This window comes from Coregonus clupeaformis, unplaced genomic scaffold, assembly GCF_020615455.1.
Source record: "Coregonus clupeaformis isolate EN_2021a unplaced genomic scaffold, ASM2061545v1 scaf0034, whole genome shotgun sequence".
NCBI classification, from domain to species: domain Eukaryota; kingdom Metazoa; phylum Chordata; class Actinopteri; order Salmoniformes; family Salmonidae; genus Coregonus; species Coregonus clupeaformis.
Genome location: NW_025533489.1, coordinates 681,767 through 709,512, shown reverse-complemented (window position 1 = coordinate 709,512; position 27,746 = coordinate 681,767). Strand labels below are relative to the sequence as shown.

Genomic DNA, 27,746 nt, shown 5'->3' with positions numbered 1-27,746 from the left:
TTAATGTACTGTGTTTGTGTGTTCTCCCGGTGGCGTTTGTTGTTTAAGAGGGGTCTTATGATGAGTGACTGGTTCTTCACGTGTTAGATTTCCACTGTAATTCAGTCAACATCACCGTAGCATTGAAAATGGGATTTGGTCAATGCAAATAAATGTAAAGGGAGAAGTTTAAACTGAAAGGCAAAAAAAAAACGGGTGTCAATGTTAATCTAAGGTTGTTCTAAATATGGATGGACACTTCTGAATAACTAGTTCAGGCAGCAACGAGCTGGCTTGGACTATTGGACTGACGCTATGAGATTGAGGACAGGGCAATGGGGGGGGTTCCAGTTCATGGATGTACATTTCTCTCCGGGGCAGGCTTTCATTTCCTCCTCCACTCCTCTCTATCCCCTCGTTCGTTCACTCCTCCGCTCCCCTCGTACTTCTCATTACCCTGGGCGCGTGGCGCTCCCCCTTTCCCTCCCTCCCTCCATCCCTCGCTGGCGGCCTGGCTTTCTTCTCTTATTAATTGGGTTTCGTTACATTAAGCCCCCTGGCCTAAAGGCCATCCTGCCAATAAAACGTTCAATTTTTAACACTTCACTGAGAGCTGGGCTGGCTGACTGACTTCCTGGGGGTTCGAACCACTCTGGGAATGGTAATTGGTTATTTATTTAAACTTCACCCGGGTTGGTAGTGTGTTTTGGTGGAGAGGTAGTGGAGAGAGGAGAGTGGCGGTCCCTTTCTTTGTGGCCTATAAACAGAGAGAAACTGGGAGGGGGACGTTTTTGGAGGGGGTGTGTTTGGTCACCTTTGTTGTGCAAAGGTCTGGCATTACACACACACGCGCAGAGCCACTGAGAGGAAACACCTGGCCAGACTATGTATGTCTCCATAGGGATTAAGTACGCCCCACACCCACAGTTCTCTCTATGTACCGTCTTTGTGTTCACAGCTTTTTACAGTAGCCCTGTACGGAGTCATCAGTGGCACTGTCTGAGAACAAGTGTTCAAACATGCTAGGAGAGCCAGGATCAGGGTTGGTTTTGCTGTCGTCTTAGTTGATCTCCCCCGTTTTCTACTTTCAGAATCCTTTTCTCTCAGCTGAGAGAGACTGATGAGAGAATTTCAGTAGAGGCTGAAGTGTCATGTTGAACTAGTCTACATGAATGTACTGTATGTATACACTGTGATTGTCCTCTCTACTGTATGTCTACACTGGGATTGTCCTCTCTACTGTATGTCTACACTGTGATTGTCCTCTCTACTGTATGTCTACACTGTGATTGTCCTCTCTACTGTATGTATACACTGTAATTGTCCTCTCTACTGTATGTCTACACTGTGATTGTCCTCTACTGTATGTCTACACTGTGATTGTCCTCTCTACTGTATGTCTACACTGTGATTGTCCTCTCTACTGTATGTCTACACTGTGATTGTCCTCTCTACTGTATGTATACACTGTGATTGTCCTCTCTACTGTATGTATACACTGTGATTGTCCTCTCTACTGTATGTATACACTGTGATTGTCCTCTCTACTGTATGTCTACACTGGGATTGTCCTCTCTACTGTATGTCTACACTGTGATTGTCCTCTCTACTGTATGTCTACACTGTGATTGTCCTCTCTACTGTATGTATACACTGTGATTGTCCTCTCTACTGTATGTCTACACTGTGATTGTCCTCTCTACTGTATGTCTACACTGTGATTGTCCTCTCTACTGTATGTCTACACTGTGATTGTCCTCTCTACTGTATGTCTACACTGTGATTGTCCTCTCTACTGTATGTATACACTGTGATTGTCCTCTCTACTGTATGTATACACTGTGATTGTCCTCTCTACTGTATGTATACACTGTGATTGTCCTCTCTACTGTATGTATACACTGTGATTGTCCTCTCTACTGTATGTCTACACTGTGATTGTCCTCTCTACTGTATGTCTACACTGTGATTGTCCTCTACTGTATGTCTACACTGTGATTGTCCTCTCTACTGTATGTCTACACTGTGATTGTCCTCTACTGTATGTCTACACTGTGATTGTCCTCTCTACTGTATGTATACACTGTGATTGTCCTCTCTACTGTATGTCTACACTGTGATTGTCCTCTCTACTGTATGTCTACACTGTGATTGTCCTCTCTACTGTATGTATACACTGTGATTGTCCTCTCTACTGTATGTCTACACTGTGATTGTTCTCTAACATGCTAGTATGTTCTGACTGACTCATAGACAGACTGTGTGTAGCTTGTCATCAAACAGTCCCGCCTGAAACACAGACCGGCAGGTCACATGTGGTCAAGCAGGTGTGCAGCAATCCAGACATCAGAATAGCAGAGCGGGAATATGGGTGAAAACTCTCCAAGAAGAGTAATCGTCAAGCTGACCAGCACATTAACTTAACGTAGCAGGCGTAAAAGAAAGACCTGATTGGGGTCAGATGAAACCGGAAGCATCCGGTTTTCAGGCTTTGCCTCTTCTCTGCTTTCCCCCTAAAAACCGGATGCTTCCGGTTTCATCTGACCCGCTGAGGGTGCCAACACATTAACACATTCTGTTGTGTCTGCAGTTATACCTTTTTATCTCTCTCGGTTTCAGTATGTCTGTGTTTTTACAATGGTGTTTGTTCTTCACTGGTCGACCTTGTGGCAAGAGGTCACATCTTGCTGCTGTGATGGCACACTGGTATTTCACCTAATAGATATGGGAGTTTATCAAAATTGGATTTGTTTCTCTCTCTCTCTTCGATCTCTCTCTTCTTTCTCTCTCTCTCTGTGTGTTCAGGTGTGGCTGTTAAAGGGCCCTGGCTGTATAACAGAACAGCCAGAAGCTGAGGAAGGGCTTTTCAGTCGGCGGATTTAGCAGCATGGGGAATCATGGGAATCTGCCACTTTAGTCTCTCCGTCCCCGACTGTTTGTGGAAACGCCTCACGTGGTTCCGGCACACACTTGATTGTAGCTACGGGCACGCTGAGTCCTCATTGCATATAAATTACAGAAGTGGGAAGCGATTATTATAAACGTCCCCCTTTTTTCGTTTTCCCTCCCCCCTCACTCGGCAGGCGAGGGATAATGGAGTGGAGTACAAAAGGCAAGTGGTGACAGGGGAAGAAGAGTTAGAGATGCCAAGCAGGCAGTAGGGGAAGGGGGGGGGGGTTAGCCAACTGTCGACTAGCGCTGTACACTATGTAAGGGAAGGGGTGGCGATATTAGTGTTAGGCATTAGGGTTAGCAGTGTGCTTAAGGTTAGGTTTAAAATCAGATTTGATGACTTTTTGGCTGTCGCATAGTGACTACTGCAGAGCTGCCTCCTGAACCAGATTATTGACTAAAAATGCTAACCTCCGTTTAAAAAGGCTTCTAAAGTTTGTTATTTCCACTTTAAAATGTCAGACTTGATTTATCCTTACTGAAAATGTATCAACCCCTACAAAAATGACAATTAAAAATTATAATCCACATAATAATTCACATTTCCTGTTGCTGCAGGATTATTTTTCTGCTATGAGAAACTGATCAAATTAAGATGGGACATCTGAATACCCATGCAGGTATACACGCATGCATTCACAAGCACATACACAAAAATATGGACTTGCGTGCACAAACACCCTGATTTGTACCAGCAGAAAGACTATGCTCCTCCACAGTGGTACCCATACTAGACCCTGACTCTGTGTGGAATACAACCTTAAATCTAACAGGAGTGGGGTCAGCCAGAAAAAGAACCGGACTGTATCCGACCACCCATCCATCCAACCGCCTTCACACAAGACACCAGTTTTCTTTACCCAAGCAACACCCCCCATTTTTGACACACACACACACACACACACACACGCAGAGCAGCGCCCCAAGGCATTGAGCCTCCCTGTTCTCTTACAAAGCAAAGCGTTGGAGCTGGAGTTTCTCCTCTCAAACACCGTAGCTCTCTGCCAGCTCCAGTTCCGCGCAATGAATTTCTCTTCAAACCACATCTAAGGCCGCTTGAAAAGGACCGGCCAAGCCTGGTTATAAAATTCTCAAATGGAAAGTTTATTTTCAAATCCGTGCCCTCTCTCTCTCTGTCTCTCTCTCTGTCTCTCTATGTCTCTGTGTGTGAAATATGAATAGAAAAGAGAACCTAAGCCTATTATTTCTTCCCTGACAATAAAAAAGAACTCCAATATGGCCGCTCCGCTGCCACAGTTTGAGCCATCGTCACGGGGATAAGAAGGGGCGATCAAATCGAGGCGACATTGCATGACCATCCACGGTCGTGGTGAAGTCGGAGCTGTGCAACCACTTTTTAAAAATCTATTCTTTGTAAACTTGGCATAAAGCAGGAAGTGATTTTAAAGGAAGGCGTGGCGCGGCTAGTCCATAAGAAACCACCTGGAGCTATTAAAGTTTTAAAATGGCAGCTCCTTCAGTGATGCAGGGTCACCTCGAATGACTTGGGTTTTCTGGGGGAACAGAAATACCCCTCCCTTCTCTTTGTGCAAGTCAACTCCCCCAAAACTCTCCTTGTCCATTTTAACATTGTGACAATTTAACATTTTATTTTGGCGTCTGTATACAGACATCTTGGTGCTGTGATTTAGGTAGAGGATGGTGCTGGCTAGTAGTGGTGCTATGTTTTAGGTAGAGGATGGTGCTGGCTAGTGGCTAGTAGTGGTGCTATGGTTTAGGTAGAGGATGGTGCTTGCTAGTAGTAGTGGTCTATGGTTTAGGTAGAGGATGGTGCTGGCTAGTAGTGGTGCTATGGTTTAGGTAGAGGATGGTAGTGGAGCTATTGTTTAGGTAGAGGATGGTGCTGGCTAGTGGCTAGTAGTGGAGCTATGGTTTAGGTAGAGGATGGTGCTGGCTAGTGGCTAGTAGTGGAGCTATGGTTTAGGTAGAGGATGGTGCTGGCTAGTGGCTAGTAGTGGAGCTATGGTTTAGGTAGAGGGTGGTACTATGGTTTAGGTAGAGGATGGTGCTGGCTAGTGGCTAGTAGTGGTGCTATGGTTTAGGTAGAGGATGGTGCTGGCTAGTGGCTAGTAGTGGAGCTATGGTTTAGGTAGAGGATGGTGCTGGCTAGTGGCTAGTAGTGGAGCTATGGTTTAGGTAGAGGATGGTGCTGGCTAGTGGCTAGTAGTGGTGCTATGATTTAGGTAGAGGATGGTGCTGGCTACTGGCTAGTAGTGGTGCTATGGTTTAGGTAGAGGATGGTGCTGGCTAGTGGCTAGTAGTGGTGCTATGGTTTAGGTAGAGGATGGTGCTGGCTAGTGGCTAGTAGTGGTGCTATGATTTAGGTAGAGGATGGTGCTGGCTACTGGCTAGTAGTGGTGCTATACATTTACATTTTACATTTTAGTCATTTAGCAGACGCTCTTATCCAGAGCGACTTACAGGAGCAATTAGGGTTAAGTGCCTTGCTCAAGGGCACATTTACGTCATTTAGCAGACGCTCTTATCCAGAGCGACTACAAATTGGTGCATTCACCCTATAGCCAGTGGGATAACCACTTTACAGCTATGGTTTATGTAGAGGATGGTGCTGGCTAGTAGTAGTGGTACTATGGTTTAGGTAGAGTATGGTGCTGGCTAGTAGTGGTGCTATGGTTTAGGTAGAGGATGGTAGTGGAGCTATTGTTTAGGTAGAGGATGGTGCTGGCTAGTAGTAGTGGTACTATGGTTTAGGTAGAGGATGGTGCTGGCTAGTAGTAGTGTTATGGTTTAGGTAGAGGATGGTAGTGGAGCTATTCTTTAGGTAGAGGATGGTGCTGGCTAGTAGTAGTGTTACTATGGTTTAGGTAGAGGATGGTAGTGGAGCTATTGTTTAGGTAGAAGATGGTGCTGGCTAGTAGTAGTGTTATGGTTTAGGTAGAGGATGGTGCTGGCTAGTAGTAGTGTTATGGTTTAGGTAGAGGATGGTAGTGGAGCTATTGTTTAGGTAGAGGATGCATGTGTGCCTCCTAGATTCAGTAAAAGCTGTGTCGGTCACAGAAGCCCTCAGGTTTCCCCTGGTGGATTTTGCCTTTAGCCTTAAGGACGGTACACAATGGAGGCACAGTTTATTAAGAAGTTGAGAGAAATGGGCTGTGACAGCTGCGACTGGGAGAGCACGAAAGAGGTCTTCTCCAACATGGTGGAGGCTAGGGCATTTCAAAAGCTCCTCGGCTTTCTCAGGTGCCAGAGAGTCAGTCAGCAAGCGGGCCGTGTTGTTTTTTCTGCCATGGGATGGAGCTGGAGATATGGGGGGAAGTGGGTTTGTCTTTGTACCTGCATCTGACTGCATGCTTGTTAAATTGTCTCATTTTTATATATATGGTTTAGAATCCTCCCTTCTCTCTCCCTCTGTCGGAGAAGAGAACCCGAAGACTGGAGAGCTTAAATAAAAATCCTCCATCCAGGTTCTTATCTCGTTCCCACAGGGAAGCAAATGGGACCTGAAAGGCGTAATAATTAAGCGAAGAGGGGTGAGGATGGTATAATTTTAGCCCCAACTAGTATAGGCATGTCCCTGGCTGCTCCAGGCCCAAATCAGGCCCTCTATTAGGGAGTCCTCTCCAGTCCTCATCCTGGTGGGATAAAGTGCCATTAAAGCTATTTCCAGCACACAGATTATCCCCTGACCTTTGATTCTGGCTGACCTGGGTTCTCCTGGGACTTCAGGACTTTAGAGTCAGGGTTTAGGGACTAATTAGTTGCTATGAGTGAGCTAATTTTGTTTGTTTGAAGTTGGATTGAGATTATAATTAATTTTTTTGTTGATGCTCACTCTGTTTTCGATCGGAACCCCTTTTTTGGATGTTTTTCATCACTATGGAAATTAGTTCTGAAAATGTTGGACTATTTTGAGGCAAGATCCAACATTACGTAAGAGGTGGTTAAGCCAAATGCACTTGATATGTTCGATGCTGGAGAGTGTGTGTGTGTGTGTGAGCAAAAGAGAGAGGGCTGGAGACCTGGGAGTCTTGCTGCTTAACCAGGCTCCGGAATCTGACACTGATGAAGCCCCCCTCCCCCCTTTTAGTAAGGTGTGCATAGCTGAGATCCTTGGCCAGGGTGCAGACCTAAACCCCTCCACCCCACCCTACTGCTAAACCCCTGGTTAGGACATTCCCAGATTGGGTAGGAGGAGAGGTGGTAGAGTGGTGCCAGTCTGTGAGGGTCCGGTCCGGCAACACAGGAAATTCCAGGGGGGTGGTGGACCTGCCACAAATTAGCTTGCTGAGAATGTCACCTTAGCATGAATCGCCTTGCTGCAAATGAAGCCAATGAAAGTCACCTAGTGCTGTTTATATATATATATTTTATTTATTTATTTAGGGATATCATTTGTTAGCATTTTTTATATGTTGGGCAAGATTGGGTGTAGTCAAAATGTATAGGATGGGTTGATGGATGACTTTCAGATCAAGCGTATAGCCTTTTGAAATATCATGCTATACGTTTACCCATCATTCTTATACACACCAAAATAGATTGACAGTTTTTTCAGACAAAGCAGTATATCCTTTAGAAATGCTGTTTTGACTGTACAAATCAAGCAGATCCAGGGCCAGTGCTGGGTGCTCTGATCGTGAATAGTAGATTTAGCATGGCTAAGCAGTACCATGTGTTCAGTGCTGTTGGAGCGTGTAAGCGGCTGGGGGTCTGGCCAGGGTGGAGGGGGTTGTGCAGGTCTCTGTGTCAGCCCAGAGGTGGGGGGTGGTAGGGAAGGGGGTGCTGTGGCCAGACCACTGCTGACGTGATTAACCCTGCCTTTTGGTTCTACCGCAGACGTCTCTAAGAGATCTCTCTCTCCTTCTCTTTCTTGTTCTCCTCTTTCAATTCAAGGGGCTTTATTGGCATGGGAAACATATGTTATTTCTCTCTCTCATCCTCCTTCCCTCTTTCCCTATCTTTTTCTCTCTATCACCCCTCCTCCATCCCTCATCCCTCCTTCTCCCCTCCTTCCCCCCGGCGCTGGCTCTGTAATGAACTCCTCTTATTCACCGGCTAATGACTGCCTTTGATCTCACCGTTAAGACCTCTGCTCTAACTCTACCCTGTGGGGCTCTCTCTTTCACTCTCCCCCTTCTTTCCTCCCCCCTCTGCCCTTAAGCAGGAAATAGGGGCAGTACTCACTGACCAAGGCTAAACAAAGTTTTGAGGTGTTGGGGAAAGGCTGGAAGGGGAGGACATTGAGACCTCCCTTGCAAGAAGGTGTTTTATTTTTTACTGCGCCATTAAAGCCCCCATGCAGTTTTATTTTATTTTACGTATGTCTAATAAATCTGTTTATTTCATGAAAATAACTCCATGCCACCTGAACAAAATATATTTGTAATAATTTATTTCCCTGAAATGCTCAGTCTGATTGTGTGGGCGTGTTGATACAAATGTAAATATATTTACATACACAACCCTGATTGGCGGATAGGATGGTCTAGACTCTAGAGCCTACCCCACTTACCCCTTCAAAGTAGGAGGATACATGCAGTGGGGAGAACAAGTATTTGATACACTGCCGATTTTGCAGGTTTTCCTACTTACAAAGCATGTAGAGGTCTGTAATTTTTATCATAGGTACACTTCAACTGTGAGAGACGGAATCTAAAACAAAAATCCAGAAAATCACATTGTATGATTTTTAAGTAATGAATTTGCATTTTATTGCATGACATAAGTATTTGATACATCAGAAAATAAGAACTTAATATTTGGTACAGAAACCTTTGTTTGCAATTACAGAGATCATACGTTTCCTGTAGGTCTTGACCAGGTTTGCACACACTGCAGCAGGGATTTTGGCCCACTCCTCCATACAGACCTTCTCCAGATCCTTCAGGTTTCGGGGCTGTCGCTGGGCAATACGGACTTTCAGCTCCCTCCAAAGATTTTCTATTCGGTTCAGGTCTGGAGACTGGCTAGGCCACTCCAGGACCTTGAGATGCTTCTTACGGAGCCACTCCTTAGTTGCCCTGGCTGTGTGTTTTCGGGTCGTTGTCATGCTGGAAGACCCAGCCACGACCCATCTTCAATGCTCTTACTGAGGGAAGGAGGTTGTTGGCCAAGATCTCGCGATACATGGCCCCATCCATCCTCCCTCAATACGGTGCAGTCGTCCTGTCCCCTTTGCAGAAAAGCATCCCCAAAGAATGATGTTTCCACCTCCATGCTTTACGGTTGGGATGGTGTTCTTGGGGTTGTACTCATCCTTCTTCTTCCTCCAAACACGGCGAGTGGAGTTTAGACCAAAAAGCTCTATTTTTGTCTCATCAGACCACATTACCTTCTCCCATTCCTCCTCTGGATCATCCAGATGGTCATTGGCAAACTTCAGACGGGCCTGGACATGCGCTGGTTTGAGCAGGGGGACCTTGTGTGCGCTGCAGGATTTTAATTCATGACGGCGTAGTGTGTTACTAATGGTTTTCTTTGAGACTGTGGTCCCAGCTCTCTTCAGGTCATTGGCCAGGTCATTGGCCTGTGTAGTTCTGGGCTGATCCCTCACCTTCCTCATGATCATTGATGCCCCACGAGGTGAGATCTTGCATGGAGCCCCAGACCGAGGGTGATTGATCGTCATCTTGAACTTCTTCCATTTTCTAATAATTGTGCCAACAGTTGTTGCCTTCTCACCAAGCTGCTTGCCTATTGTCCTGTAGCCCATCCCAGCCTTGTGCAGGTCTACAATTTTATCCCTGATGTCCTTACACAGCTCTCTGGTCTTGGCCATTGTGGAGAGGTTGGAGTCTGTTTGATTGAGTGTGGACAGGTGTCTTTTATACAGGTAACGAGTTCAAACAGGTGCAGTTAATACAGGTAATGAGTGGAGAACAGGAGGGCTTCTTAAAGAAAAACTAACAGGTCTGTGAGCGCCGGAATTCTTACTGGTTGGTAGGTGATCAAATACTTATGTCAGGCAATAAAATGCAAATTAATTACTTAAAAATCATACAATGTGATTTTCTGGATTTTTGTTTTATATTCAGTCTCTCACAGTTGAAGTGTACCTATGATAAAAATTACAGACCTCTACATGCTTTGTAAGTAGGAAAACCTGCAAAATCGGCAGTGTATCAAATACTTGTTCTCCCCACTGTATGCATTGGTCCAGAATAATCAGATCGTGATGTCATGCTGTGGGCCAAAAACTCCATGCCACCTGAACAGGCTGAAATTACAGGTGTTTTTCCTCCCCTCCAAAATCTCTTACACTAAAAGGGCATTATAATTTTCACAATTTCAGAGTCTTATTTCGACCTCATGGAAATATAATTAAAAACAGGAAAATTGTGACTGCACCGGCTCTTTCATCTTACCAGCTCCTTTGTGTGTGTGTGTGTGTGTGTGTGCTACACAAATCCCCAAACGGCCGTACCCTTGTCATTTGAGAGAGGGCCGGGACTTGATTTAGCGCTGGAAAACTCTGGAAATGCTAGCTGCTAACTGACTTGAGGAAAGGTAATGTAATGCCTTATCTAATGTGCTTCTCTCTCTCCCCCCCCTCTCCAGTCCAATAAGGTTCCGGTGGTGCAGCCGTCGCATGCGGTCCATCCTCTCACCCCTCTCATCACGTATAGCGACGAACACTTCGCCCCGGGACCCCACTCCGGACACCACCCCCAGGACGTCAACCCCAAACAAGGTAGGCAATGCCCCGCTCCACTCAAATCACTAAACCAGTGGACATCATTAACCATGATAGTCCCACTAAGCACAAACCAGATTGGATGGCGTATCGCTGCAGAATGCTGTGGTAGACATGCTGGTTAAGTGTGCCTTGAATTCTAAATAAATCACAGACCGTGTCACCAGCAAAGCACCCCCACACCATAACACCTCCTCCATGCTTTACGGTGGTAACTACACATGCAGAGATAATCCGTTCACCCACACTGCATCTCACAAAGACACGGCGGTTGGAACCAAAAATCTCCAATTTGGACTCCATTGCTCGTGTTTCTTGGCCCAAGCAGGTATCTTCTTATTGGTGTCCTTTAGTAGTGGTTTCTTTGCAGCAATTCAACCATGAAGGCCTGATTCACACAGTCCCCTCTGAACAGTTGATGGTGAGATGTGTCTGTTACTTGAACTCTGAAGCATTTATTTGGGCTGCAATTTCTGAGGCTGGTAACTCTAATGAACTTATCCTCTGCAGCAGAGGTAACTCTGGGTCTTCCATTCCTGTGGCGGTCCTCATGAGAGCCAGTTTCATCATAGCGCTTGATGGTTTTTGCAACTGCACTTGAAGAAACTTTCTAAGTTCTTGAAGTTTTCCGTATTGACTGACCTTCATGTCTTAAAGTAATGATGGACTGTTGTTTCTCTTTGCTTATTTGAGCTGTTCTTCCCATAATATGGACGTGGTCTTTTACCAAATAGGGCTATCTTCTGTATACCCCCCCTACTTTGTCACAACACAACTGATTGGCTCAAACACATTAAGAAGGAAATAAATTCCACAAATTAACTTTTTAAGAAGGCACACCTGTTAATTGAAATGCATTCCAGGTGACTACCTCATGAAGCTGGTTGAGAGGATGCCAAGAGTGTGCAAAGCTGTCATCAAGGCAAAGGGTGGCTATTTGAAGAATCTCAAATATAACAACTATTTTGATTTGTTTAACACTTTGTTGGTTACTACATGATTCCATATGTGTTATTTCATAGTTTTGATGTCTTCACTATGATTCTACAATTTAAAAAAATAGTAAAAATAAAGAAAAACCCTTGAATGAGTAACTAGGTGTTCTAAAACTTTTGACCGGTAGATGTCTCATGTTTTGAGGGAGCATGCAATTGGCATGCTGACTGCAGGAATGTCCACCAGAGCTGTTGCCCGAGAATTCAATGTTCATTTCTCTACCATAAGTCGCCTCCAACGTCGTTTTAGAGAATTTGGCAGAACGTCCAACCAGCCTCACAATAGCAGACCACATCCGGCTTCTTCACCCGCGGGATCGTCTGAGACCAGCCACCCGAACGGCTGATGAAACTGTGGGTTTGCACAACCGAAGAATTGTCAGAAACCGTCTCAGAGAAGCTCATGCAGTTCCGCATTGGAACCAACTTCAGTGGGCAAATGCTCACCTTCGATGGCCACTAGCACGCTGGAGAAGTGTGCTCTTCGCAGATGAATCCCGGTTCATCTGTATCGGGCAGATGGCAGACTACATGTATGGCGTCGTGTGGGTGAGCGGTTTGCTGACGTCAACGTGTGTGCCCCATGGTGGCGGTGGGGTTATGGTATGGACAGGCATAAGCTACGGACAACGAACACAGTTGCATTTTATCGATGGCAATTTGAATGAACAGAGATACTGTGACAAGATCCTGAGGCCCATTGTCGTGCCATTCAACCGCCGCCATCACCTCATGTTTCAGCATGATGATGCATGGCCCCATATCGCAAGGATCTGTACACAATTCCTGGAAGCTGAAAATGTCCCAGTTCTTCCATGGCCTGCATACTCACCAGACATATCACCCAAAAGAGCATGTTCGGGATGCTCTGGATTGACATGAATGACAGCGTGTTCCAGTTCCTGCCGATATCCAGCAACTTCACACAGCCATTGATGAGGACTGGGTGAACATTCCACAGGCTACAATCAACAGCCTGATCAACTCTATGCAAAGGAGAGGTGTCGAACTGCATGAGGCAAATGGGGGTCACACCAGATACTGACTAGTTTTCTGATCCATGCCCCTACTTTTTTTTTTAATGGTATCTGTGACCAACAAATGCATATCTGTATTCCCAGTCATGTGAAATCCATAGATTAGGGCCTAATGAATTTATTTCAATTGACTGATTTCCTAAAATGAACTGTAAATCAGTAAAATCTTTGAAATTGTTGCATATTGCGTTTTTTATATTTTTGTTCTGTGTAGTAAAGATATTCACATCACACTGTATTCATCACTACCCATCTCCACAAAGAGGCATGAAGCCAAAGCTATTCCTCTGAGGGAAATGTAACATAAGTTCACCCAACCACCTACACAAGGTGGTTAGGTGACGATCTGTCTCAGAGAAAGAAAACTAGAACACATTCCTCCACACGGCGTACTGCATCTCCCCACCTACCTGCATAAAGCAGACAGCTCCTCAGACAAGGCAAGGCAGTCGGCTTTACCGCACTGCTGAAAACCTCTTTCTCTCTTCATTTTCCTCCCTCCATTCGTCACCCTATATCTGACACTCTTTCTCTCGCTCTCTCTTTCTGTCTGTCTGGGTAAAAACGTCAAGGTAAAATCCCTGACAGGCGCTAGAGCACAAAGGCAGTTGGAAAGCCCAGGCACGGTCAGGGTGAGACTTTGGCAGAGGTTCATAGGCCTTGTACTGGTCTGGCCCCGGCCCTCCATATGCGCTCCCCTCCCCTCTTCTCCTCCCCTCTTCCTTCCGGCTGCAACGCAACAGCCCCCCCTCCTCCACTTAAAAGCAGGAGGCAGACCAGACAGGATGCGATGTGTGATGACGAGGCAGTTGAGTAAATAATCCAATATGGATTAGTTGAGTAAATAATCCAATAATCCAATATCGCCAATATGGCCACCGTACACCAGATCCATCCAGACATCATAGTGATCTTATGTACCTGTACACAGCAGGACAACGGAATAGGGGATTTAGTGGGAACTCACATTTGAAAGCCTACATTTGCTCCAGAAAGTCATTCACTTCCCTTGTAGCTACAGGATTTCTTTACAATAATGCTTTCCAGAGTGCTCCGTTTTTACATTTTGGTCCTCACTTACAGTCCTCATACATTTTGGTGTGAGTAGTCCCCAGGGATTGAGTATGAGGGTTGATGATAAACATAGCAGAGAATGGAGTTATATGAAGAAACCGCTGGAGGAGATCTGAGTTTAAATCGATCCACACACTCCCATAGCCTGGACTGGTCCATGTAGAAGAGATCTGCTAGATCAATTAGCTATAAATTAAGTCCCCTGGCATTTCCAGACCTAGATACTGTAAAAGAGCTAAAGATATGTAGGAAAGAGAGGGCAGTCTCTATCCATCTCTCTTTCTCTCACTCTTTCTATCAAACTTTTGCCTATTCGTTCTGTGTCTCTGTTATTTTTTATATATATATATATATATTATTTTTTTTCATCAGCCACTCTGCTCGCTACACTCCATAGCGGGATCAGGACTTTGATCTTCTCATTAATCATTTTAAAAAATCATGGATGTTCTCATTATGGGCCCTAATAAGCTCTAATATGTGCCGGGCGGTAACGCCGGATCGAAGGTCGAACTCCAGAGCCCTTTGAACATGCAGATTTCAGACTTCACATTGTAATTTACAATGAAACAATGAAACACTTAAAATATAATATTTTAATATGAGATCATATATTGGAATACAAGGTATGTCTAGATTTGGATAAGGGTATGAAAATGTTTGAGGTAGTGTTTTCTGAGAAGCAAGGCTAGGAGGGTAAAATGGTGTGAAGCGTGTTGACGTGAGCGAGTAATTACACACCTTTTTAGTGCTTTGAGCTGGTGTTAACACTGAGCTCCCCTCCCTCCGTCTCCATCTCTCTCCCTTCCCTCCTGACTTTCCTATCCTTCTCACTTTCCCTCCACCCTTTGCTCCTTACATCTCCCATTCCTCTCTCTCACTCTCCCCTTCCTTTCACTCCCTCCCTTTCCTCCCCTCCCTCCCTAGTGCCCTACAGAGCACCCTGAGACTGGGGTGGTGAATAAGTGGGCTGGGGGTGCTGGAATCCAGCGTTGCTACAGTGGCTTTGGAGATAAGCCTCCTCTCTCTGCCCCTCTGAGGGAGTTAGACCCCTTTAGACTGCAGCCTGAGAAGAAAGAGGGAGGGGGATGGAGAGAAGGGGTGAGGGAGAAAAGCCTGGATCCATCTGGGATTAGGAGATGGTGTTAATCTGGAGGCACTTGCCTTTTCTTCTGTCTGTCTCTCTCTCTTCTGTCTCTGTCTCTCTTCTGTGTCTCTCTCCTCTGTGTCTGTCTCTCCTCTGTGTCTGTCTCTCTTCTGTCTCTGTCTCTCTTCTGTCTCTGTCTCTCCTCTGTGTCTGTCTCGCTCTGTCTCTGTGTGTGTGTGTGTGTGTGTGTGTGTATGTCACTGCAGGGCCTTCTACACGGGCCTACACAGCACACCTTCACTATAGCTCCCAGTCTGACATATCCATTTACTAGGGACCTTCATTTCCTTCACCCTCCCCTCCTCCCTCTCTCCGTCCCTCCATTCCAGTTTAACTTCTCTCCAGCCTCCACAACAAGCGGAGGGAGGCTGAGAATCCTTGACCTTGAAGCCCAAGAGGCCTAGCGTTGATGAAGAGCGGGAGAGCTTAGCTGTGTTGAGGAGCCAGTGACAGTACAGAGCCCCAGTGAATGCTGTCTGCAGGGAGCGTTACAAGAAGCACAGAGAGACGGGCCTTAATGAACACTGATCCGCTTCTAGAGAGACGGACTGGAGGGCTACATGGGGGCAAATGTGAACCTTTCTGTGTCTATTATTATTATAATAATACACACTTGGCACACCGCCACACACACGTACAGTTCATACACTGAATTCCAACACCGCATGGCACAGATGTCCTTGTCATGTCAGTGACATGCAGGATCAAACCATTCAAAGATGCTGGAATATCATTGGGTGGTTACCCTTCATTCACGGTTATATTATATGTTCTACCAAATAATGTACGGTATCAACAACAATATGGTAAAAACACTCTATGGAACAACGTTTCAACAACGTGTTATCTTCATGGTCGGGTCATTGAATGCATGTTCTGTTCCTTCTCATACAGGACAGTACCACTCATCCTGTCTCTCTACAGGCATGCAGCGCCATCACCCCGGGCCGGACATGACCAACTTCTACCCCCTCTCCCCTGGAGGAGTGGGACAGATCACGCCCCCACTGGGATGGTACGTTTAGGATGACACACACACAACCACCCATTCAACAAGTGAAGATTGAGACAAACTATATACAGTACTGTACATGTGGATCCATTGAGAAGGATGATCCTACAGACAGACAGGCACACAGAGGGGAAATCCAGGCCCTGGACTCTCTCATTAGGGCTGTGAACCACACTGGTTCTCCCTGTGCCCAGCACATGTCAAACAGGCCAGTCCATCAGACCGCCCCATATGTGCTCTCGCATATTCATCTGTCTATTTAGCTGCTCAAAAGGCGCCCTGTGTCAGCGGCTCCCTCTGAGCTGCACTATGTTAGTAGCTCTCGTATGAGGCCTCACTCTGGATCTCTCTTTCCTTCTCATTTATCTTCCTCGCTCTCCCGCTCTCTCCCCCTTCTCTGGTTGGTATGTGTCAGGACAGTGTTGGTATAGACAGGAGAGGCTTTGGACCCAGATGATTTCCTCAAACCTCCTCTCTCCTGTATTTTCGTTGAATATCTTTTAACTCTTATTTCACCTAGTGTGAGTATGTTGGGGAGAGAGAGGACGAGGTTCTAAAGTTAATGCATGGGTTCTTGTTCCAGGTTCTCACACCACATGGTCCCGGGTCCCCCAGGCCCTCACGCCACAGGGATCCCCCACCCGGCCATCGTCAACCCCCAGGTCAAACACGAGCCCCAGCACGACAACGACCTGATGCACATGTGAGTCCCCCAAACAGTGGCCCTTTCTGGGTCCGCTTCACACAGGGCCAGCCGTGAGTAGAGTGTAGATCAAACAAACACTCACGCCTCCCTCTCCCCTGTTACACTGAAAACACACGTTCCTACCAAAACACACCTCACTATTCTACTCCTCCTCATGGTATTAGCAGCACATTCAGAGTTCAGGATACTTCCAGGTATTTGGTGACTCAACCACATGTCCCAACAACGCAGCAGTCCAACCTCCCCTCCCTCCTATCACCTTGATGTGAGTAGATAAGCAACAAGGGCCTCACAGAGCTGATAAGGGCCCCACCACGCATCATTTGGCCCCTGGCATCACAACATGCATACCAACAGACACACACACACAGAGACGCACACAGACAGACGCACACACCACACACAGACACACATCAAGGTCCTGTGCCGCTGGGGCTACTAAGCGATTGGCAGTGTGTGTGCTGGGGGGAAAGGTTTGGTTGCCATTACTGGTGAAGTAATCGCTCTCTCCGCTTGAAAGCGCCAAGACTGTATGACTGTACATGATTAAAGACTCCTGGCGTCGCGGCAACCCCTTGCACGCACGCACGCACCCTCGCTCCCAATTGGCTGAGGCGAAAGACCCCTCGCCGTTTGTTCTCACACTCCAGGGGGCCCAGTTTCTCCATCGCAACCCTCTTTTTCTTTTTTTATCACCGCCCCCGTTCCCTCCTCCTTCTTTACCTCGCTCCCTTGTTCTTTTCTCGCCAATTGTTTTGCCAGGAAGCCTCAGCACCAGGACCAGAGGAAGGAGCAGGAGCCCAAGAGACCCCACATCAAGAAGCCGCTGAACGCCTTCATGCTGTACATGAAGGAGATGAGGGCCAACGTGGTGGCAGAGTGCACGCTCAAGGAGAGCGCCGCCATCAACCAGATCCTGGGACGGAGGGTACGTATGGTGAAGGGGAGAACCCATGATTAGAGCACCCCCACCTGGGGTGGAGAACGGTTAACCACCCCCTGGTCTGAAACCTTTAGTGTGATGGTGATGGCCAGGGTAGTGTGCTAGGGGAATGGCCATAAGCCACCATTTTGGGTTCTTCTGTAAACCAAAACCACCTGAGAGCATCTCTCGTTCAGCTAGAGGGCTTCCAGATCATAGAAATTGAATCCATAGAGCGGGTCTCCCCATGCAAATCATGGAGAGTGTAATGATGTGGTGTAATAATGTTATATGATGTACTGTTTTATCTTTTGTTTTATATGTAATGTAAGTGCCTTAATGTGTTTGGACCCCAGGAAGAGTAGCTGCAGCCTTGACAACAGCTAATGGGGATCCCTAATAAATACATATACAAATGATGGCATAATGGGTTGACTGGTTAGAGGTTCCAAGCCCTTTCTATGGATTCTCTTTCTATGTTTGAGATCTTCCTTCAACTCTTCTACATCAAGGTCCTTCAAGGGACTAATCATGATGACCATCTCTTTGTCCGAACCTGTTACTTTCCCTCATCAGACGGATCCACTTTCTGCCTGACTGACTAGCGGACGTTTTAACCAAATTGACTTTTTATAAAAACTTGCCGTAGATAATAATAGTGTGGTTTGGAAATGACAATGTGTTCCTTTTTGAGAATTGGGGTAGAAGAAAGAAAGAAACTGAATGAGAAAGAGACCGCTAGAACATGTTTAAAACCTTAACACAAAGCCTTTTTTGGTTGGGGCAGCCAGCCACAGCAAAGCTCCGTTTGCGGCCTTTGTTCAGTAATTGCCCGCTGACATAGTTTGAAGCAAAAGCGCCACTAAATTGGAACCAGTGTTTTGATATGAAATCAAAGTATTTTTTTTTCTCTCTTGTCCATATGTTAATCTCTTCATCATGTTCGCCCTTTTTTTTTTTTTTTTTTTTTCGTTTTCTAAAGGTTTTTTTGCACCAAACTTTTGGAGGGGACATGAAAGTGCATACCAGTAATTGACTGTGTGCTGTTGTACCTTTTTTTCTCTCTCCTTGTTTTGTAACCTCCCTCCACGTACTGAAACAGTGGCATGCTTTATCCAGAGAAGAGCAAGCTAAGTATTACGAATTAGCCCGCAAGGAACGGCAGCTCCACATGCAGCTCTACCCAGGCTGGTCTGCCAGAGATAATTATGTAAGTATCATACGGAAACAGATTGGCAGCGGAGAGGTGTGTGTGTGTGTGTGATTTGTCAACTGTGATTTTATTTTTCTGACCGGGGTTCAAATAATATTTGAAATTTTTCAATTACTTTTGAGTGTTTGTTTGAGTCTGCCTGACGTGCCAGATGAGCAGGGTTTGCACTTTTGGGGCTGTTCCATTGGTCACATTTAGCCAGTCAAGCTTGATCAGGCACCACTAAAATATTTCAAGTATTTCAAATATTATTTGTACCCAGGCCTGTTCAGTTTTGATGTAGGCTAATTGTTGTTTATGAATTTCAGGACAGTAGCTAGTATTCTTTGTTAGCTTTATTAACACAATGCTAGCTACAACATTCTAATAAACATTAGCCGTTTCCATGATAATGGTGTCCATTTTTAGCTGCTATGCTACAGCCTAATGTGTAATTCATAGCACTCTAATTCCATGCTATTATTACCAGCACAATGGATTGTAGTATGAGACTCCGTATTATACGACACTGAGAATAGTGGCCTGTGATGGTGCTGCCAGTCTTTGATGTTCCGTATCAACATGGAAGCCTTGGATATGTAAACAGAGTTGATGCCCCTGCCAGGAGCGTAGACACTTAGAGTGACGAGTAGATTGCTGTGTGATTTTCAGATGGCACAGCAACAAGGGGTGTGTGTGTGTGTGTGTGTCAGGGCACCTGTTATGTTAGTGTCCTGTTCATCTGTGTGTGTCTGTTCCGTGTGTGTGTGTGTGAGACCGTTCCGTGTATGTGACTGTATGCTAGCGCCTGCCGTTGTTAAAAAGTGTGGCTCCAGCACTCACTTTCACTCCACCACCACAGGGGCTCTTTGTAGTGGTCATCTGCCTCCTCTCTGGACAGCCCCGCACAGCACCTCTCACCTTCTGCCTCCGTCGCCCCGCCGCCACCACACCATGCTGGGGGAAACACTGCAGGACAGGACGGTATAGGGCAGGACAATCCAGTACAACACAGTACAGACTTTAGTCTCCTTCCATGTCAACTCCTAGCCCTTACCCTATTGGTGTTGACAGATCTGATAGGCTAAAGCAATAAGCCAGGAAGTAGAGGATGACCTCATGGTCTGATGGCCTCTACCACTGTATGTGTCTCGTAGAGAGAAGCTTTGCTCGCACACGTCCATTCCATCATAACACACACTTAACACCAAGCACCCCTCCAACATAAACTAAGCCCTTCATAGTACTGTACCACACACACACACACACACACACACACTGTCGTAACTACTGTACACATCACCTGCCCCCCTCCCCCTCCCTCCCTCTCTCCTCTCTCTGTCTGCCACAGCGGTGTGAGAGGAACCCAGATTAGCTCATCATAAATAAGTGGATTAGTAGACTTTGCAGCAGGAAACCAAAGTGCTGCTCATATTTGACTAGAATGACTGTTACGCCACTATCTCTACCTATAGTCCCCCTCCCTAGGGGATTTGGCTATAAGCTATAAATCCATACACACTTACTCACAGTGGAGCTCAGTGATCAGTGCTCACTGGAGGGGGGTTGACTGACGCTCTCCATGGCAATCAGTCGAGGACCAGCTCTCCCAAGTAATATTTAGCATTTTTTATGTTTTAATTACATATTGATGTTTGGTACTAGGAGACTGAAAAAGACTACATACGCTGCTGTTGCTTCTACACTTGAAGTCTTTATATAAGTATGGTGATGGATGTTGTTTTGTTCATGATAGGTTGTTAGAGAACACACTGATACAGGTGAGGAGAAGACAGCCAAGTTTGCTACCTGCTCCGATTGGAAGGCAAGGATGGGGTTCAAAACCTAACATTCTGGAATGGATCCTACCAAACATGTCTATGTTAATAGTTTGTTAGAGAGCACACTATACTGAAGCCAGGTGCGGAGAGGACAGAGACAGCCAGCTCTCATAGGCAGGGAGTAAAGATGGTCAGCCCCTCTGACCAATCCCAGCGTGGTGATTGGCTGCAGGCCCAGAGAGCGAGGGGTGCTGGTTGGCTGCCCGGCGGGGGATGAGTGAACAGGGCAAAAACGGCAGCAGGACTAAGCGTGGTGGAGGGAGGGTGAGTGCTGGAGCCACACTTTAAGCGTTCACCTCGATATTTTCTAGGGAAAGAAGAAGAAGCGGAAGAGGGAGAAGATCCAGGAACCGGCTGCAGGTAACCAACCCCTTCCCCTTTCCCTTCCTCTCTTTCCCCTCTCTCTCTCCCCCTCTCTCTCCCCTCTCTTTTCCTCTCGATTTGTTGTTCTGTGAGATGATGAGTGTTCGGTTTGTCCTTTACAAACTCTCCATGCGGTCTCTCTTGTGTCCGTCTCTCACACTAGCCTAAGTCATTTTAACACAAACATGCACCACAAGCAATAAAAGGTCTTGTCACTCTGAAACAGGCCCCTGTAATGCTGACATAATCAGAACCAGGTGTTGTGCCATGCTTGTCACACAGTATTGGGAAAGCTATAGCCGCATTTCCCTAGAAATAACCAATCAAGAGGCCCCACTTTGACCATGTGGCTAGTTTCACCTGGATTATGCATGAAACGTTTCAGCCCCATCCACCCATAACCACCCTTCCCCTCCTCCTCCCTCTCCAGACCCCCATAGAACTCCATTCGACCCCTCCGCCCTCACTAGAGTGGGCTTTCAGAACCACCATGCAGGTACCAGTGTCACTCCCTTTCTCCATCCCTCTCTCTCACCCCCCTTCCCTCTCCACTCCACCTACTTTGGGATTAGTCTGTAAATGCTGGTTGACTTAACTGCTCTCTGTGCTTTGCACTTTATTGGTCTAGCTGCTGTATGTCACTACCACCGTGCTCTTAGCTTAAAGCTCTGTGTAAACACTGCACCGTTGTGTAGGAACCTATAGGGGGGGAAATATATATTTAGAAATCATGTAGACCACGTGCTGTATTACCATTTAGATGCCTATTATCAATTTGCTTCTACATCTGCATTGCTTGCTGTTTGGGGTTTTAGGCTGGGTTTCTGTATAAGCATTTGGTGACATCTGCTGATGTAAAAAGGGCTTTATAAATACATTTGATTGAATTTCTGCTTTAGTTTGTAGTGAGGCGTTCCATTAGCCCAGTTGGCTCTCTTTTCCTCAGCTGGACATGCCTTATGTAAAGACAAACATGTTAAAAGATGCCATTTTCTGCAGGTACAGGCCAGAGAATGAAAACGGCGTACATCTGAGCATAAATGGTAAGACAACCCCCCCCCCCACACCTCCTCTCCAGTCATGCCTGTCTGGTCTGGTAGTATGTATCAAGCCTTGTATACTGTTCACAGACTAATCCTAAAGGGTCCACCCTAAACTCACCATGGTCATTGTGTCAATCAGTGGAGGCTGCTGAGGGGAGGACGGCTCATAATAATGGCTGGAACGGAGCGAATGGAATGGCTTCAAACCATGTGTTTGATGTATTTGATACCAGTACACTTATTCCGCTCCAGCCATTACCACGAGCCCATCCTCCCTAATTAAGGTGCCACCAACCTCCTGTGGTGTCAATGGTGTTAAGTCTCAAGGAGTGAGATGTGTGTGATTGTGTTCTGGGTGTATATTGACCTGGGCACTCCAATGGCAGTCTTTTGTCTGGTTAGTGAGATGATCATCTGAATCCACTGTGTGAATGTTGCAGTGCATGGCTGAGAAATTGTTGTTGAGTCCTTTCTTAAATTCAAACTGATGCCCTTTATTAGATGTAACTCAAACACGAAAATGGACAAAGTGCTCTGCATTATCTAAAACGTTACAAAACACAGCTTTTTTTTTCCTAGTCTGACGTCTTCATAGCAGCAGATATTCCTGGAGGAGTGGGAGGTTCCGTCCCAAATGGCACCCTATTCCCTACATAGTGCACTACTTTTAACCATACCCCTATGGGCACTGGTCAAAAGTAGTGCACTATATGGAATAGGCTTCCATTTGGGACGCATGCAGCCTAGGCCCAGATGGTCTGCATGTTTTCTGTTCTACCAACACTGAATGGAGACTAGACCTTCCAGACTACATCTGGGATCAGAAGGCTATGAAACACCACGCTCCACTAGAACACTGTCAAATCACATAGTTTGATAGAGATTTGTTGGCGGTTTGGTGTGAAGTGTGGATGGACCTGCTGTGCTGTACGAGCACTATAACACACAAAGCACTACGTAATCAGTCAAATGTTCTGGGGTTTATTTGGTTGGGGTTGTTCTTTGTGAAAAGGTAAGTTGTGACAAGCGACAGTAACAGACAAACATGTAGGGCTCTTGTACCAAAGTGTCACCAAGTTTTGAAAGGGGTGAAATGAGTGCATGCACTCCATTAGATCTTTCTACCATTAGATATCTCTCTCTCGGTCTGAGGTTAGTCTTATAGCATCCTGCTGTGCACATTTTTATAGCATCCTCTCTCTCTCTCTCTCTCAATTCAATTTAAGGGCTTTATTGGCATGGGAAATGTATGTTAACATTGCCAAAGCAAGTGAAGTAGATAGTAAACAAAAGTGAAATAAACAATAAATATTTACAGTAAACATTACACTCAGAAGTTCCAAAAGAAGAAAGACATTTCAAATTTCATAGTATGTATACAGTGAGGGAAAAAAGTATTTGATCCCCTGCTGATTTTGCACGTTTGCCCACTGACAAAGACATGATCAGTCTATACTTTTAATGGTAGGTTTATTTGAACAGTGAGAGACAGAAAAACGCATGTCAAAAATGTTATAAATTGATTTGCATTTTAATGAGGGAAATAAGTATTTGACCCCTCTGCAAAACATGACTTAGTACTTGGTGGCAAAACCCTTGTTGGCAATCACAGAGGTCAGACGTTTCTTGTAGTTGGCCACCAGGTTTGCACACATCTCAGGAGGGATTTTGTTCCACTCCTCTTTGCAGATCTTCTCCAAGTCATTAAGGTTTTGAGGCTGACATTTGGCAACTCGAACCTTCAGCTCCCTCCACAGATTTTCTATGGGCTTAAGGTCTGGAGACTGGCTAGGCCACTCCAGGACCTTAATGTGCTTCTTCTTGAGCCACTCCTTTGTTGCCTTGGCCGTGTGTTTTGGGTCATTGTCATGCTGGAAGACCCATTTTCAATGGCCTGGCTGAGGGAAGGAGGTTCTCACCCAAGATTTGACGGTACATGGCACCGTCCATCATCCCTTTGATGCCGTGAAGTTGTCCTGTCCCGTTAGCAGAAAAACACCCTCAAAGCATAATGTTTCACCTCCATGTTTGACGGTGGGGATGGTGTTCTTGGGGTCATAGGCAGCATTCCTCCTCCTCCAAATATGGCGAGTTGAGTTGATGCCAAAGAGCTCCATTTTGGTCTCATCTGACCACAACACTTTCACCCAGTTCTCCTCTGAATCATTCAGATGTTCATTGGCAAACTTCAGACGGCCCTGTATATGTGCTTTCTTGAGCAGGGGGACCTTGCGGGCGCTGCAGGATTTCAGTCCTTCACGGCGTAGTGTGTTACCAATTGTTTTCTTGGTGACTATGGTCCCAGCTGCCTTGAGATCATTGACAAGATCCTCCCGTGTAGTTCTGGGCTGATTCCTCACCGTTCTCATGATCATTGCAACTCCACGAGGTGAGATTTTGCATGGAGCCCCAGCCCGAGGGAGATTGACAGTTATTTTGTGTTTCTTCCATTTGCGAATAATCGCACCAACTGTTGTCACCTTCTCACCAAGCTGCTTGGCGATGGTCTTGTAGCCCATTCCAGCCTTGTGTAGGTCTACAATCTTGTCCCTGACATCCTTGGAGAGCTCTTTGGTCTTGGCCATGGTGGAGAGTTTGGAATCTGATTGATTGCTTCTGTAGACAGGTGTCTTTTATACAGGTAACAAACTGAGATTAGGAGCACTCCCTTTAAGAGTGTGCTCCTAATCTCAGCTCGTTACCTGTATAAAAGACACCTGGGAGCCAGAAATCTTTCTGATTGAGAGGGGGTCAAATACTTATTTCCCTCATTAAAATGCAAATCAATTTATAACATTTTTGACATGTGTTTTTCTGGATTTTTTTTTTTATTCTGTCTCTCACTGTTCAATTAAACCTACCATTAAAATTATGGACTGATCATTTCTTTGTCAGTGGGCAAACGTACAAAATCAGCAGGGGTTCAAATACTTTTTTCCCTCACTAACTACTATTTGCACATTGCTGTTACAACACTGTGTGTATATATATACAAAGTATCTCGCTCTATGGCAAATCTTATAACGAAATCAAACCCTGAACCAGACAAAGATTTTCCGCTTGATTGATTCTTGACCGGTGGCTCCCCCTGTGAACCTAAATTGGACCACTTTTCTCTTATTCGTCGCCCGCACTTCGCCACTGCCTCTTTTCAAAGGCGGAGAGACTTATCTGTGATCCAATAATTAGCTGGGTCTATCCGAGGCAGGATGGACACCACGGCTGATTCGTTGTGACAACCTTAAACTCATATGCATAATACCAGAGAGGACTGCCACGACTCCTCATTTTATGTAGATCCCAAAGAGCCTGGATTGAGGTTTGCTTTTGGCATGGCAGACGTCAGGCAGCAAACATCTTTAAATTAACTTATTTGTCTTTCTTTTGATATCCCCCAACCCCGAGAAATCAGACCTGGGTTTTGTAATGGAGTGCGTCTATCCATTCCCTCTTTATTTTTGTTGATATTGTTTGCACATTAATTTTCAGGGCGTGATTAATCAGAATACCCTTTTAAAGGAGAGTAGGGTAAGGATCAATAAAACGTCCTTGTTTTCTCTTCTGGCATATCGGTGGTGTACTGATTTTAAATGTCTGGCTGAAAAGGCCACGCCAAAGAGGGCAGCAGTTCAACAGTGTTTAATTTCTTGGAGTGGATTGTTTATCCCCAGTGGGTCAGACACCAGACCCAGCACACTGCTGGTTCTCTTACCTTGCAGTTAAATAGCTCTCTGGGAATCTAGCTATTATTTTGACATTGTGAAATTAGTGTTTCCTCCTTTTTGCTCTCTGACGCTTTCTCTCTCGCTGACACTCATTTGTTCTGTCTGACACTCAGAACTTTTCACTCTGACTCATTCTCTCCCTCCCTCTGTTAGTGTCATTGTCTGACTAAGCCTGTCTGTTTCACAGGCCTTTGAGATGTGTATCTGGTCGGGACATGTCCTTAAGGCTATCTACATTTGTCCCAAAGGGAGGGAGACGACCAATAATATAGGTGGCCTTTTAATCCGACGAACAGCGTGGGCCAGGAGTCACAAACACTCATAAAAACTCCCCAGCGTTGGAACTGACTGAGTCATCTCAGTCCAACTCTTATGAACGTGCTCTTTTCTTGCCACCCGGTAACCGGAAACTTCTGTGAGAGCAAACTTGAAATTCCCCTGTTTTTTTTTTTTTTTTGTGCGAGGTAGTTCATCTTTAGGGGGGAGGGGGGGGGCTGTTTTGAATGTATTTTTTTTAACTGCCCTAAAAAAAGGTGAGTTTGTGGTAGAGGCCAAAGATGGTGTGTTTGTGTAGGTAGCTGGTGAACTAGTGCAGTACGGAGCGTTGAGGTGAAGGCATTCTGAGAACATACCCAGGATCCACACACGGCATGAAAGAAAGTGCTGTTCTAGCAGGAGCTGTAGTGGTCTCGCTCTCGCTCTTCTCTTTCTCCCAACTGTCGTTCCTCTCTCTCAAGCAGCCAGCCGCACTCTCCGGCTGCAATTAGGCAAGGTTCAGACTCTTGCCTCCATTTCCAGAGCCGGTTGGATTTGGTGGAGGACATACACCCCCCCACCACCACAGCGTTATTAGTGACCTGGGATAATTGGAATGGTTTCGGGGGCTGTGAAACACTCAGGGTCTTGCTCGGAGTGTCTCAGCTCAGCAGAGGAGAGGAGAGGGAGCTCCTGTCTCCTCTTTTTAAAACTACACTTCACAAAGAAGAAGAAAAGAGTGGCCTTAGCATAAATCAGGGCGACAGCCACCGGCTAATGTTACTGTGGGTTAGGAAATAGAAACGGAAACGTCTGCTCCCCTCTCTCTCAATCTCTCTCACACACACAGCAGAGCTCTGTGAAGGAGAAATAGACAACCTCAGCACTTCTGTCCTTCCAGGGGTGTAGTAGCAGTAGTGGAATGTCGAACGCTCAACTATGCAGGTGTCTAACACACCGTTTTAGTCAACTCCTGGACTTGATCGCTTGCCTCTCCTCCTTCAGAGAAAAGGGATCTCTTTGATACTTCTTGGGGGGCTCTAGTTTACATGTGTGAGACTGAGATGTGCAACCCCAATGACACCCTATTCCCTATATAGTGCACTACTTTTGAACAGAGCCCCATGGGCCCTGGCTAAAAGTAGTGCACTATAAAGGGAATAGGGTGTCAATTGGGACTCTGAGGATCACCTATAGCGGGGCTTTCTGCTTAGACTGGGTCTGTGGGTTTGTTTTGGTTGAGTAACTGGCCTATTGTGCCGAGGTCTGGCCAGCTGCAGGGAGCGACCGTATGAGGGTAGAGCCTCTCCCTCCCTGCCAGGTTTTATCATGTCTTCTCTACTTCCTCTCCTTCTCCTTCCCTCCCCCCTTCTCTGTCTCTCCCCGGTGGCTCCTTGAGACGCTGCAGATTGAGGGGGTGGTGGGGGTGTGCTGCCTTGTAAAACGTCCCCCCTTCTGAGTCGTTATCTCTGGATCATGAAAGGCCCCCAGGTAACAGAGGGGAGAGACAGGAAGGGGAGAGAGGTCGCAGGAAGATATTATTTTTCTCTTTATTTTTTTATAAACGTGAAACTCTGTTTTGAGATGTGGCTGCTGAACAAAATGTGGCTCCTATTGTAGATGTAGGTGGAACCCCCTTCTCTCCCTCTTTTTTTTCCTCCTACTCTCTCTCGCTTTCTCCTCCTGCCCCTCCCTCCCATCCGATGGTGAGTGTGAGTGGCGGTGGAGCTCCTTTGAAGTATGCCGCAGCACAGGGAACAGTCATTGTGCGGGCCCTTTGATAGTGCCGCCCTGGCCTCCAGCCCCCAGCTCCAGCTTTGTAGCTGTG

General features: G+C 46.1%; 1 protein-coding gene across 12 annotated transcripts in view; it reads left to right on the top strand.

The window, feature by feature from the left end:
- lef1 (lymphoid enhancer-binding factor 1) overlaps positions 1–27,746 on the top strand; it is a 51,240-nt gene that overhangs the window by 18,725 nt on the left and 4,769 nt on the right. The window contains exons 4-11 of one of the 12 annotated variants that reach the window (XM_041895746.2): positions 10,471–10,603; positions 15,784–15,874; positions 16,455–16,574; positions 17,340–17,505; positions 18,602–18,709; positions 20,844–20,892; positions 21,326–21,391; positions 21,895–21,938. In XM_041895746.2, the coding sequence (XP_041751680.2) occupies positions 10,471–10,603; positions 15,784–15,874; positions 16,455–16,574; positions 17,340–17,505; positions 18,602–18,709; positions 20,844–20,892; positions 21,326–21,391; positions 21,895–21,929 (768 nt within the window). In that variant the 3' untranslated portion in view covers positions 21,930–21,938. Of the gene's footprint in view, positions 1–10,470; positions 10,604–15,753; positions 15,875–16,454; positions 16,575–17,330; positions 17,506–18,601; positions 18,710–20,843; positions 20,893–21,325; positions 21,392–21,894; positions 21,939–27,746 lie in introns of all 12 variants that reach the window. The other 11 variants (XM_041895706.2, XM_041895738.2, XM_041895713.2 and 8 more) reach the window with 11 other exon arrangements.